The 13,163-nt window shown below is 39.7% G+C and overlaps 2 protein-coding genes across 3 annotated transcripts; one reads left to right on the top strand and one right to left on the bottom strand.

Annotated features, from left to right (window-relative positions):
• Window positions 1-945: 945 nt before the first annotated feature.
• LOC110496935 (cocaine- and amphetamine-regulated transcript protein) lies at window positions 946-2,601 on the top strand. The gene is made up of 3 exons (XM_021572940.3): window positions 946-1,256; window positions 2,008-2,097; window positions 2,311-2,601. Exons 1-3 carry the CDS (start codon window positions 1,110-1,112, stop codon window positions 2,416-2,418), a joined length of 345 nt encoding a protein of 114 aa, XP_021428615.1. The 5' UTR covers window positions 946-1,109; the 3' UTR covers window positions 2,419-2,601.
• Window positions 2,602-7,747: 5,146 nt separating this feature from the next.
• Window positions 7,748-12,269, bottom strand: LOC110496289 (protein JTB). Of its 2 annotated transcripts, none has more exons than XM_021572102.3 (6): window positions 12,098-12,269; window positions 10,858-11,045; window positions 10,729-10,769; window positions 10,296-10,381; window positions 9,730-9,809; window positions 7,748-9,407 (listed from the first exon to the last, which is right to left on the bottom strand). In XM_021572102.3, exons 2-6 carry the CDS (start codon window positions 10,953-10,955, stop codon window positions 9,251-9,253), a joined length of 462 nt encoding a protein of 153 aa, XP_021427777.1. In that variant the 5' UTR covers window positions 10,956-11,045; window positions 12,098-12,269; the 3' UTR covers window positions 7,748-9,250. The 2 variants fall into 2 exon arrangements, with proteins under 2 accessions (XP_021427777.1, XP_021427778.1); XM_021572103.3 differs by having other exon boundaries at window positions 9,730-9,806; window positions 12,098-12,226.
• Window positions 12,270-13,163: the final 894 nt, after the last annotated feature.

Below are 13,163 nucleotides of genomic sequence, written 5' to 3' on the forward strand. Positions count from 1 at the left end.
GATCCATAAATGAATTAACGTAATTCATCAAAATGAAACAATTGCAAAGTAAGTTGTGCTTGATATGCATTTGCACAAGGCATGTTGTAGTTTCCTACAGAATGTTGACTTCTCTTATTTGATGTAGCACCATAGCAATATGGTAACATGACACCTTTCAACCTGGACTCAGGGATAGATGTAACAAAGTAAATATAAATCTGTTTCCCTCCATTTAGTATGATATGTTACATTTCCGTATGATATGTTACGAATTGCAATTCGTACAATATGTAAAAAAAAAAAAAAGTGCAATACGTATGATATGTTATGAATTCCAATTTGTTGTGGCTAACGTTAGCTAGGTGGCTAACATTAGCTAGGCTAGGGTTAGAGGTTGAGGTTAGGGGTTAAGGTTAGGAGTTAGGGGAAAGGGTTGGCTAACATGCTAAGTAGTTGCAAAGTAGCTAAAAAGTAGTAAGTAGCTGCAAAGTTGCTAATTAGCTCAAATGCTAAAGTTGTCTGTGATTGGGATTTGAACACGCAACCTTTGGGTTGCTAGACGTTTGCGTTATATGGCGTGCATCCTCCCCGACCAACCTCCCTCTTTTAGTTTTAGCATAAGTAACCTTCTGTCTTATGTAACTATAACAAAGTAACATATCATACTAATTTGAGTGTCACAGATTTACATGTACTATGTTACGTCTAATCTGAGGCCAGGCTGCAACTTTGGAGGCACAATATAAACATCATGGTAATATATGGATAGGCTCCTAAAGTTTCACCCTGGTCGATGAATTCCTTGGTGTCGCGTGAATGTTTAATATCATTGACCGAGATATCCATCTCACCCAATCCATGCAAAAAAAAAAGTCTGAGGAGACGACGGTGTGACGTTTGAGCGAAACGGGAGCAGCACGGGGTTGGTTCTGTATAAATAGCCATCAAAAGTTTCCAAGCAACAACAGAAGCAAGTGCAGTACCCACGAGAAGAAAGAGTGAGGACCTGAGCTGTGAAATAGAAAGGGAGAGAATAATACCAAAGACACGGATAGTTGCCAAGAGAAATTAGCTGAAATTCGACTTGTTTCGCATTCTCTCAGTTCAAGCGCAATATTTTGAGCACCATGGACAGCATCAGGGTTCGAGCACTCTTCTACCTGGGCGTCTGTCTGTCTGTCTTCAGTGTTGTTTGCCAGGGGCAGATGTCAGATGACAACAGACTCTCTTCACAAGAGGAACAATTTCCACTGGGATATGTCACCAGAGATTTGGTAAGTCACTTTACTAATTCACTTGGTTTTGTCCTTTTTGAGGATTTTAGGATAAAGCAGTTTGTTTCGATTCAAACCAATCCAGAACTTGTTCAAGTTTGATCTATTTTTTTTACCATCAACTGATGTGTGACTATTCTTTGATAGAGATGGAGGATAGTCTACTTTTACCTTACTTATTCAAATTAGCTATGTAGGCTATATGTTATCTATATCAGTGGTTCTCAACTGGTTCTCAATCTTATATTGATATTAAATGTAGCAATTATATGACAAGGGAACAACATTCCCACCTCTTTCATTGTCAATAATACAATTTGGCCCATATTCTTGATGAAGAATGTTAGTAAACTCGCTGGTTTGAGACCACAAAATCAACCAAAATAGTGCTGCTCTTTATTGACAATACTGTGATTGAATAATTATTTTCAGAGAATACATTATTTTAAAAATTACGTCAATTATAATTTCTACACACTGGAATTGAAGTCGTTTAACTTCAGACTATTATTTTTTTAATAAAATAAAAAAATAAAACATTTTTTTACTCAGACACCAATGACCCATTCAAAACTTCACTCGACCCAAATGTGGGTCATGACCCACCAGTTGAGAATCGCAGATCTACATGATACATTTGTGCCCATTCTTTCCCAATGTAAAGTAGCCGATTCTATTGTCCCAACTTCAAGCTAATGTCGAAAAATCATGAAGATGGTTCTAATAATCTTTATTGGGGACTTTTTTTCAGGCTAATGCGCTCGAGAGGCTTCTGGAAGGCGTACAGCAAGACAACAGGATAGGTCAATCAGTGGAGAAAAAAGCAAGTCTCATTCCAAGGGTAAGTAAATTAAGTCAAGAACCTTCGTTCTTTCACATCTACCTCATATCTCTCATTTCCAAAACGCAACAGGTTGTACCAGAGCCATCTATTTGCATAGCCTATGGTGCTGTGAGAAGTCTGTTACATTGAAGATGCTTTGATTTGGGAACAGAAATGTGCAAGTAGGACCTAATGAATTTAGGGAATTTCTCTCTTCTCTCATATATACAGTGTGATGTTGGAGAGAGGTGCGCTATGAAGCACGGGCCGCGCATTGGAAGGCTTTGTGACTGTCTGCGAGGCACCGCGTGCAACACATTTTTCCTGCGTTGTTACTGACCCCGGTCACATACCTATACCCTCAGACGCACAACGTTTCCGAGACCCAGGCTTGTGATACTCCCATGCACGCATGCCATTACCAATGTAAATGTCAGTCTGCATGTATGACTGTCTTGAGTTCCTTTGTCTTCTCGAAGTATAAGTAAATGTATTTCTTTGTTTATTAAAACGTCTTCTTAAGCTCCACGCGTCCTCTTGCATTGTAGAGTACTAGCCTTTTGATGACCCATTGAAAAGACAGTTCACTTACTATTTTCCTATTGCATTTGTAGCCCTACACCTACATTTGAATCAGTTTAGGTTAAACTCCAAATGGGTTGCTTATAATGACATTGAAAATCGAAACATTGGATTAAGTTTCGTCCATCAGAAATACTGTCTAAAATGCTATTTTTATTAGGCCTACATTTTTTTTAGGTCGGAATTTTTAACACATTTTAGTTCATGGATAAAATACCAAGGTGATAACTGCACGTTTGGAAGTAATTTTACATTGTTGCAATAGATCCTAGGCCTTAATCTTGCCCGAGAGATGCATTCACTGCTGTCTTGCTGCAGATGTCTTCGCTCCATAATGACTAGGCCTATGACTAATTGTGCTACCATCATAAGACTTTACAATCAAATATGAATCAAGCTCTCAAGAATTGAGTTGACCTGGATGGACAAGTGTTGATCTTTAATACCAGATGGATTTGGAGTCTGTCTCAGTCATTGGTTAAAGGGCCAGTGTATATACAAACATTTATATGATGCACATTTCTATCACCAATAGTTTATATCAACCTGTCTGACCTTTTGGCTGAGATAATATGAAAATAATGTAATAATGCGTGAGATATGAAGATGACCTATGGCCTTTTCAACCAGCAGATTTCAGATATTAAAGGCCAGGTGTCTTCAAAAATGTGATTCTTATGTATTATATATATCTACTTCCACACTATAAGGTTGGAATAATACTGTGAAATTGTTAAAATTATGATAATGCCCTTTAAGTGTAAGAGCTGTTGGAAAAGACCAACTGAAATATCAGCCTGTTTTGGTGGGATGGAGTTTTGGCCTGCCTGGTGACATCACCAGGTGGTAAATTAGTGGATAGACCAATAAGAAAGAGAGTTCCAAACCTCTCTACCAATAACAGCTAGTTTTCAGTTTCCCCTCCACTCTCAGACCACTCTGGCCAAATTCTTTCTAGAGAAATAGCTTATTTCTAAGAAGTTATTTTTGACCATTTTAATTGAAAACAATCACAGAAACCATGTTTCCTTCAAATATTTTTATGAAAATAAAATAGTGCCTTCAGAAAGTATTCATAGCCCTAGAATTAATCCCATTTTGTGTGTTACAGCCTGAATTCAAAATGGATTAAATAGATGTTTTTATCATGACTCAGTATATGACCCAGATGCAGACACGAGAGGCGGATAGTTTGATTCTCAGAATATTTATTATAACAAAGGGGCAGGCAAAAGGCAGGTCCAGGGCAGGCAGAGGTTTGTAAACCAGGTCAGAGTCAGGCAGGTACAGGACGGAAGGCAGGCTCAGGGTTAGGACAGGCAGAAATGACAGAACCGGGAAGAGTAGATAACAATTACTTGAGAACAGGAAAACCGCTAGTAAGACCTAACAAGGCAAACTGGCAACAGACAAACAGAAAACGCAGGTATAAATACACAGGGGAAAATTGGAGACACCTGGTGGGGGGTGGAGACAAGCACAAGACAGGTGAAACAGATCAGGGTGTGACAGTTTTTCATCTCACCTATCTACACACAATGCCCCATAATGACAAAATGAAAACATGTTTGACATTTTTGCAAATGTATTGAAAATTTAATACAGATATATCTCATTTACACCAGTATGACACTCCAAATTGAGCCCAGTTGCATCCTGTTTCCATTTATCATCCTTGAGATGCCACTACAACTTGATTGGAGTCCATCTGTGACCAATTCAATTGGTTGGACATTTAGAAATGAACACACCTGTATATATATATGGTCCTAAAGCTAACATTGCATGTCAGAGCAGAGACTATATACCAAGTCTAATTTACTATCCGTAGAGCTCCAAGATATAATTGTGATGAGGCATATACAGTATCTGGGGAACGGTATAAAAATAATTTGTAGATTGTTGAAAGTTTCCAAGCGCACAGTGGTCTCCACATTAGGAAATTGAAAAAATATTAAAGTACCCAGACTCTGCCTAGAGCTGGCCGTCTGACCAAACTGAGCAACCGGGAAAGAAGGATCTTGGTCAGGGAGGTGACAAAGAACCCAAAGAACAGAGTTCCTTGGCTGAGACTGCAGAACCTGCCAGAAGGACATCCGTCTCTACAGCACTTCACCACTCTGGGCTTCATGGGAGAGTGGCCAGATAGAAGCCACACTTGAGAAAAAGGCACATGACAGCACTTCTGGAGTTTGCAAAAAGATGTGAAAGGCTCAGAGCATGAGGCCAAAAGATTCTGGGGTCTAATGATACAAAAATGTAACTCTTTGGCCTGAATACAAATCTATATGTCCGGAGAAAACCAGGCACAGCTCATCACCCTTCTAACACCATCCCTATGTAAAGCATGGCGGTGGCAGCATCATGCTAGGTGGATGCTTTTCAGCGGCAAGGTCTGGCAGACTGGTAAGTATAGAGGGAACAATGAAAGGAGCCAAATAAAAGCAAATACTTGATGAGAACTTGCTTCAGAGTTGAACATCTGCAGAAAGACTTGAAGATTGTTGTTCACTGCCACTCCCAATCTAAATGGAGGATAGATGCTTGACTGCCGTTTGACAAATAAAAATATTCTAGTCCTTTTGTCCATAATAATCTCATCATGTAGTAGGCTATATCTGCAAGGTGTTGGCTTGAGCGCACGTGCCAAGACCATGGAGGACACATATACTATATAACGCAAAATGTTTGTGCCAAAACCAACAGTAGAGTTTAAAATGTGATGGAAACCCATTTAAATGTGGGAATTTAACACAAAAGTTATGTCCACTACCTCATCGTGCTTTTATAAGTAAATTAGATGGAAAAACACGGCGCATATTGTTTTTATGCAGATTATTTTGACTATTGGCATGAAAATGTCACAAACTGGATGGAAACCTAGCTAGTAAGGTTGTTACCCAGAAATGATTGGATAGTGATAAAAATGATACACTATTTATTGCACACAGTGATTCCATGCAAATTGTGACTGTAGATTAACAAAAATGAAATTGTGTGATTAGCTAATAGGCAATGTTTGTCCTGTCAAACCATGTTTGATTCATTTGAGCTAAACGCCAAGGCCTACAGCTTGTGTCAACCTGTCAAAGTGTCATTGCACCTGACGTGATCATTAATTCTCTAGGCTAGGGGGCAGTATTTTCACGTCCGGATGAAAAGCGTGCCCAAAGTAAACTACCTGCTACTCAGGCCCAGAAGCTAGGATATGCATATTATTAGTAGATTTGGATAGAAAACACTAAGTTTCTAAAACTGTTTGAATGATGTGAGTATAACAGAACTTATTTGGCAGACACAACCCAGAGGACAAACCATCCAGTATTTCTTTTTTTTGAGGTCACTCTCTTTTCAATGGGAATCTAGAATTCTAAGGCAGTTGCTTGCAGTTCATATCGCTTCAAATGGATGTCAACAGTCTTTAGAAATTGGTTGATGTTTTTCCTTTGTGTAATGAAGAAGTAGCCCTGTTCAGAACGAGGGTCGAGTGAAGTGTACTGTTGTGGTTGAGGCGCGTGACCTGAAAGCACGCTCCACTTTGCTTTCCTCCGGTATTGGAACAGTTTATCCCGTCTTAAATTTGATCGATTATTTACATTAAAAAGTACGTAAAGTTTTTTGAAATGTTTGGACAAAGATTACGGGTAATTTGAGATATTTTGTAGTCATGTTGCGTGAGTTAGAACCAGTATTTTTCTGGATCACCGCCAAATAAATGGACATTTTGGATATAGTACGACAGAATTATTCGAACAAAAGGACCATTTGTGATGTTTATGGGACATATTGGAATGCCAACAGAAGAAGCTCGTCAAAAGTAAGGCATGAATTATATCTTTATTTCTGAGTTTCGTGTCGTGCCTGGCGGGTTGAATTAATATTGTCTGTGTTAGTTTGGTGGGGTGCTATCTTCAGATAATCGCATGGTTTGCTTTCGCCGTAAAGCCTTTTTGAAATCTGACCCGTTGGCTGGATTAACAAGTGTAGCTTTAATTTGGTGTATTGCATGTGTGATTTCATGAAAGTTTAATATTTATAATTTAATTTTGGCGCTCTGCCATTTCACCGGATGTTGTCAAATCGATCCCGTTAACGGGATTTGAGCCATAAGAAACAGGAAGATTACTGTGCAGAGGACAGTGATCGTGTCAGTAATCGACATCGAGACAAAATATTGTTTGGGGACAACGGAGTCAAACGACTCAACATTTGACCAGGAATCCGCTCAGCACCTTGGAGAGTTCTCGCGTGTTGTGAATCGTGTGGCGTGTACAGATCAGCAGCGCAACTGTCTGACCACTGTGGGAATTACCATGAAATTCATCAGTGTATCATTTCTGCTGTGTTGTGCACTTTCTGTCTGTTGGAGTAGAGGCAAGATTACCAGACGTCCCGTCGTTGGAAACGCGTGACTCACACAAGCATAAACTGGTAAATTAGGTTAGGTATCCTGGCTATGATTCAAACAGCATAGTCATTTGATAAGGTTAAGAGAATAACTTAATGCTACAAATCAATTGTCTAGTATAATTGTTTAATGGTAAGAGTATGATGATTTTTATTATGGTCTCGGCCCCAATGTAGCTGTCATTTTCACTCTTCTATTCTAGTTCCAAGATAGGGGACAGCTTCAGACGGAATGGTCTTCCTAAGTTTTGAGAAATACGTTCAACTGCATTCCTGGAGTATCTCAACGTTACGCAGAAAGCGAATCACAATTATTGTACATTATGGTCTGTAACTAACCACAGGCTTAGGCCTATCTTATATGCTTCATAGAGCTGCTTTTTTGTTGAGTCGTTTTGTATCAAAAAATATATATAAAAATATGCAGTTTTTAGTAGCCTAACCCTGTCTCCTTTCCTAATTTTTGTATTTTATAAACTAAGGGCCCAATCAAAACCTTTAACCAGGTTCCTGGGATATCCCAGTTAAGCCCACCAGCTCCAAGTTTCTCTAGTTGCCTTCAGTTTGATTCTGTGGTACTAGAGCAGCATCTAGTGGTTACTCGGAAACCCACACCAACTTCAGTGCCCTTGTTTGGTTATTGCAATCGCTCACAAACAAAATCAACAAAGGAATCAACTTTGTCATTTACTTTTCTCTTTTAGTGCAATTGCAACATGGGCAAGCACTGTTCTGTCAAAGATGGAGCTCAACATGGCCACATTTGCTGCTGTCCAAGAGCATCAAAAGAGTCTGGAGCTCAATCTAGATTGCCCATGTCAGTTGTGCTGTTGTGTCTCCCTCAAACCATTGTTAACAAAACTGCACATTTTCAAGTGAAAAATACAATGAATGCTTTCCTGGTACATCAAAGTGTATTGATACGAATACTGTAGGCTAAGTTGACTCTGGGAAGCATCTTTTTCATATTCAACTTGTGTTGTCCCTTATATCCCTGAAAAGTGGACTTAATTACAACAAAAACCCAGATTCCCCCCCCCCATTTATTTTGTAATCTGTCAGCTGCTGAGGTTTGAAAACATCTTACACCTTTCCTAAAAATACATTATCTACAGTTGAAATGTAAAAATATGATAAAATCATTAGTTTGCCAAGATTTTCCAGATTTGTTCAATCACTAAACTCAGAGACCAACCAACATTAAAAAAAAGAGTCACAATCAGTGGAAATCCAACCGTTTTTAAAATGAATGTGTGTCGTGTATATTGGAAACTCTATAGCCTATCAAAAACACTAGTAGTCAAATGTTAGTGTTTGCATTTAGAACCATGTCTGCAATGGAATCTCCAAACACACAAGATTTCACAACATAGTGATTGTAGACTTTCGGTAGAACACCAATACTGAAATGTGGAAATATGAAACCAGCATTGCAGCATGACACTCATGCTCCAGTACACGGTAACACTATGCAAACCCATCCCCCCTTTTTTTTTTTTTTTTTATGTAACCTTTATTTAACTAGGCAAGTTAGTTAAGAACAAATTCTTATTTATGCCCCAATAAGACTTATTTTTGATCCATTCGAGTCACAGACCTAGTTATTAGTCCATGTTTCCAAGTGAGATAGGGCATTTGACACTATATTATATTCTTGGTTCTCTCAGAGAACAGAAACATGTGCCAGAAACTTGTTTGCCATTTGTCAGACAATTCTGTATACAGGCAAAAAAATAAAAAATTCAAACGTAATTAAAGAACCATGTATGTGGCTTAAACGAATCCATCAATTGTCTTCTACTTAGAATGCAGCCAGTTCCCAACATTCATCAATTTCACAGACTTTGTCTAGATCAAAGTACCGCAAGTTCACTGCTCAGAAGAGCCATTCCCTTTAGGGATATTAATTCCATTGACAAAACGCCAGACACTGTTCATCATTTGTCCTTTGGCAGGGTTATAATTAGGGCTGGAGTTTCATTGTCAATCTTGATTTCATTTTCATTTCTTCAATAACAAAATTTAGAAACCGTTTTCCAGTAAGCCTGGCCCATTGTCGGATATACCGTTCTCCAGACCTCCATGCTGTTGAAATTCATTGTCTCTGTTCATTCTTAAGAGTTTGAAATGAGCTGAGCGACTATGTTGAGGTCTATTAGTCTCTTCACTCTGGTGTACTGTGCTAGATGGACTCGATCTGCCTGCGGACTTTCTCGGAGGCAAGCCGGTCCAGCGAACGTTGCCTAGCGACCACTACGAGGGCGAACAGTATGGTAAGGCCCAACATGGCTCCCTCAAACTTCCAGAAAAGGTGTTCCTCCATCAGGGTAGAGCGGCAGCTATGCGCAGGAGGGAAACAAGCGTCTTTATTATGGAAATATTAGCTTGACTGAATAGTATTTCTGATATGTAAAAATCATAAATAGAGCTTCATTCAAACTTAAATCAGTCTGTGTAGTAGTCTAAACATTTGAGTTTGTCTCCTGTAATCTATGATGAGAAAGTGCTTCATAGTGTACTTTTTATTATTAGTCAACTGTTTACTCAGGTTAATTACATTCAATTCACACAAGATCTGGATCCAACCTGTCAAATCAAGAGATCGCTCGGCATCACAGCAACGATCGCAAAGAAATGTCAATAGCAGCTGTAGGGACTCACCTCTTGTACTCGTCTTTATTAGACTTGGTGCAGTTGATCCTCTCCACGTATCCCGTCTGAGTACATGCTGCCCATGACTTCTAGAGTGAGGACAGGATGGTTAAGGGTGCCTAGTCTACCAACTGTCAAATGATGCATCAACAAACACAAAACAATGTTTTAATTACAGTAATGTGTTGGTGGAAGGTGCAAGGCAATTTGATGGGTTTACACCGAATTTACAAGTCCAACAGAAAAGTTGGGGAGAGGGTTCTATTTTGGCTGGGAAGCATCCTAAACCAGATTACAATACCAGTGTTCTCTTTCACTGAGCTATCTCAAAATCTGTCCACTTTAAAATCAGATACGAGTATCTAAGTTTCTCTATAGCTTACAGTTAAAAGGCCTTGTTGCAGCTTGAAGTCCACTGTCATAAGCAACCATTTGGACTGTGAGGTGGCATAAACCATGACTACATTAATGGCATACATTCACATCACCCAACAATAAACTATCTATTAAGCAGAGAACTATTGGAGGACGAAAGGAAGTGTGGGGAGGGAGATGGACAAAGAGAGAGATCTCACCGACTGGAAAGCGTCGCACCGGGAGCATTCCACCGCAACCACAAACTCCTCCATCTGCCAACAGGGGGTGGTTACCGGCCTGGCCACTAGAAGACAGGCAAAACAAAAAGCCTTGAATCAGTATCTGAAAAGGGCTGAGAATAGTTTTGACAGAAATTGTGCTTAATGACAGAAATTGTGCTTAATGACACGAACAGAGGCACACATTTTCTTATCCTGACAGGAGTCAAGCAAACTGGAGCTTCTACTGGAACATTGATATATGTTGCAAATAGTAGATGCACATATCAGCCCCACGCACAAACATTTGCTTCTCCGTGAAACATGTTGCTAACTTGCTATACTAAAAATGTATGAGCACTCATTTGTGTTTGCAGCACCACATCAATCCTGTTCTCCAACTCATTCTTAAATACAGATAAAAGTATAGTACCTGTGGTCTTCTCCTCACTCAGCAGAGCTGCACCAAACACTCTGAAAGAGACAGTAATGACAGTTAATGCGTTATGCTCTGCATTGCTTCAGAGCTTATCAGCAAGAAGTACAACACCAGTACACTCACCTGAGAGACACCAAACCCCAGAAGAGTGCATGCAAAGCCAGGACTCTGGGCCTCAAGCACAACATGGGGATTCTGCAATCGCTCTCCATCCTCCCCATGCAGGTGTGTGAGATGTGTGCCACAATTACAACCAAGGCTGGAAGCTTGTCATAGTGGAATTATCCTCTATGGTCCAAAATGGCTGATACCTGTCACACAATCAAATGACCACTAAGAGACAAACAATGGGCAAGGGCGATGCTCATGTTCAACAACTAAACACCTCTTTATCCCTTTTATAATTAGCAACCACTAAGACACTGTTTAAAGGTCAAAGAAGCTTATCTAGTTGCCACTGTTAATCTCATTACATGTCCAATTGAAGCATGCTGGTTCAAGTTCAACTGTGTCTAGAGCTGGACCTCAGACCTCTGTCTTCCAGCCCCCCCCCCCCCCCCCCCCCCCCCCCCCCCCCCCCACACAGTAACAGCGTAGGTCGACTGTGGACACCTAACGTTACTTCTGTGGGGAAGGTCTGCTGCTAAACAGCTGTAACCGACTTCATGATGAATACATTAGCCAGGTGTGGTTTATCCAGCAATTTATCTCTGAACTCACCAGTGAATGAGACAATGCAGTAAATATTTCAACAGTCAACTGGACTTCAACCTTGATCTCATCTTTCCATTAGCGATATTAGGTAGCTCCTTAACATTGTGAGCAAAGCGGATAACGCGGGTCGCTTTTAGGGAGTGCAGTTGTGGCCAACTAACGTTAGCTGGCTAACAGCTGGAAACAGTTACAACGCTAGCTAAGTTAGTTAACTATTATCAGTTATATAGTGAGAAGATGGCATAATAGCACACTCACCAAAAGCCCTTATACAAATGCTGAAAGCATTTAACGTAAAAACCACGCCTGGCCAATGTATGCATCACGAAGCTAGCTAGCTGTTAGCTAGGTAACGTCAATAGTAAGCTGGGTTCTCTTTTTTTGACAACGTGAAGGTAATAATTCGTTTAGGCACTAACTAACCAAGTTAGCTACATGACATACCAAACCAGATGATTAGCAGCTGGCTATTTTGTTCCAAATAGTCTCGCTATGTTAACTACTTACTCTACGTTAGCTAGTAACAACGTTATAGTGAGAAGATGGCTAGCCAGCATAACTCACCAAAAGCCCTTCTCATACACATGCGGAAAGGATTTAACATAAAAATGTACCCTTAGATTACGATATTATTCGTTGAAAAACAAACCTTAACAGATGTCGAACAAATTGTTGGTGTAATTAGGTTGCTTTTTCTTTCAGTTCCCGAGTAGCCGTCCAGTGGAGAAGAGCACAGCCATTTTGAGTCATGTTGTAAACGCTGATGAATACGCACGTCATCAAATGCGTTGCACCCGGTCCCAGTACCGACAGCGCCCCCTTAGCACTCGTCTTGAAAGCAGGCCTTTAATAACCTGTGTCTAGGTCTGCTGCTAGTGAAAGAACTGGAAAACAATTTATATGACAAATGATGTTGGATAACTGAAATGACTAGGGGCCCAGTCTGCCCAGATGATGACCAACTCTACTCTATTACACTTTCATTCAAAGGTATCTTTTGGGCATACATTGGCCTTATGTATAATATTGCTCTGTAGTATCTAACTTGATATTTGATCATGTCAGATCAAATGTAGGCCTACTTCATTTCCAGTTGACCGTAGCCAATGCACGTCCCCAATACCTGCCCTTATGGGGGAAAAAAAAACTGTAGTATAACTGTATTGAGAGTGCAGTGTAACTGCAGTATGCTTCAAATACTGCTTCCAAAATAACCGTTTTTTGTACTGCATTAATTTTGCAGTGTGTCTGCAGTTACAGTGCAGCATAACTGCTGTTCAACTGCAGTTATTCTGAAATTACTGCATCCTAAATACCACAGTTGACAGCAGTTACTGCACTTTTAACTGAAGTTTCAAAACTGCCATCTTTTTTTTGTAAGGGTGATACATAAGCAGGTACATCAGATTATTGGAGATACAGGTCCACTGTGTCTCCAATAATGTTATATACTGGTAGACCATGGCTGTGTCTATTCATAAACAATGGTAGATACTATAATGGTAGATATAATATATAACTATAATGGTAGAAACAATGGTAGATACTAGATTCTATAATACAATTATACCAGGTTGGTTGTGGCCAATGATTTGGAAATAAACTCACAAAAGAGAGGACTAAGTGATAAAAAAAAAGGACAATTGTTCTATGGTGAGGTTGATATATAAATCTATAATAAATTAGCCATAGTTAACCTGTAAGAAACTATAAAC

This window comes from Oncorhynchus mykiss, chromosome 18 (assembly GCF_057628025.1).
Source record: "Oncorhynchus mykiss isolate SJ-2025 chromosome 18, ASM5762802v1, whole genome shotgun sequence".
NCBI classification, from domain to species: domain Eukaryota; kingdom Metazoa; phylum Chordata; class Actinopteri; order Salmoniformes; family Salmonidae; genus Oncorhynchus; species Oncorhynchus mykiss.

Excerpts from the sequence above, each read along its gene's own strand:
- LOC110496935 (XM_021572940.3), top strand. The coding sequence starts at position 1,110 with ATGGACAGCATCAGGGTTCGAGCACTCTTCTACCTGGGCGTCTGTCTG. Across the intron at positions 1,257-2,007 it reads GATATGTCACCAGAGATTTG|GCTAATGCGCTCGAGAGGCT; the intron begins GTAAGTCACTTT and ends ACTTTTTTTCAG. Across the intron at positions 2,098-2,310 it reads AAGCAAGTCTCATTCCAAGG|TGTGATGTTGGAGAGAGGTG; the intron begins GTAAGTAAATTA and ends TCATATATACAG.
- LOC110496289 (XM_021572102.3), bottom strand. The coding sequence starts at position 10,955 with ATGGGGAGGATGGAGAGCGATTGCAGAATCCCCATGTTGTGCTTGAGG. Across the intron at positions 10,770-10,857 it reads TGGGGTTTGGTGTCTCTCAG|AGTGTTTGGTGCAGCTCTGC; the intron begins GTGAGTGTACTG and ends TGTCTCTTTCAG. Across the intron at positions 9,408-9,729 it reads AATAAAGACGAGTACAAGAG|CTGCCGCTCTACCCTGATGG; the intron begins GTGAGTCCCTAC and ends TCCTGCGCATAG.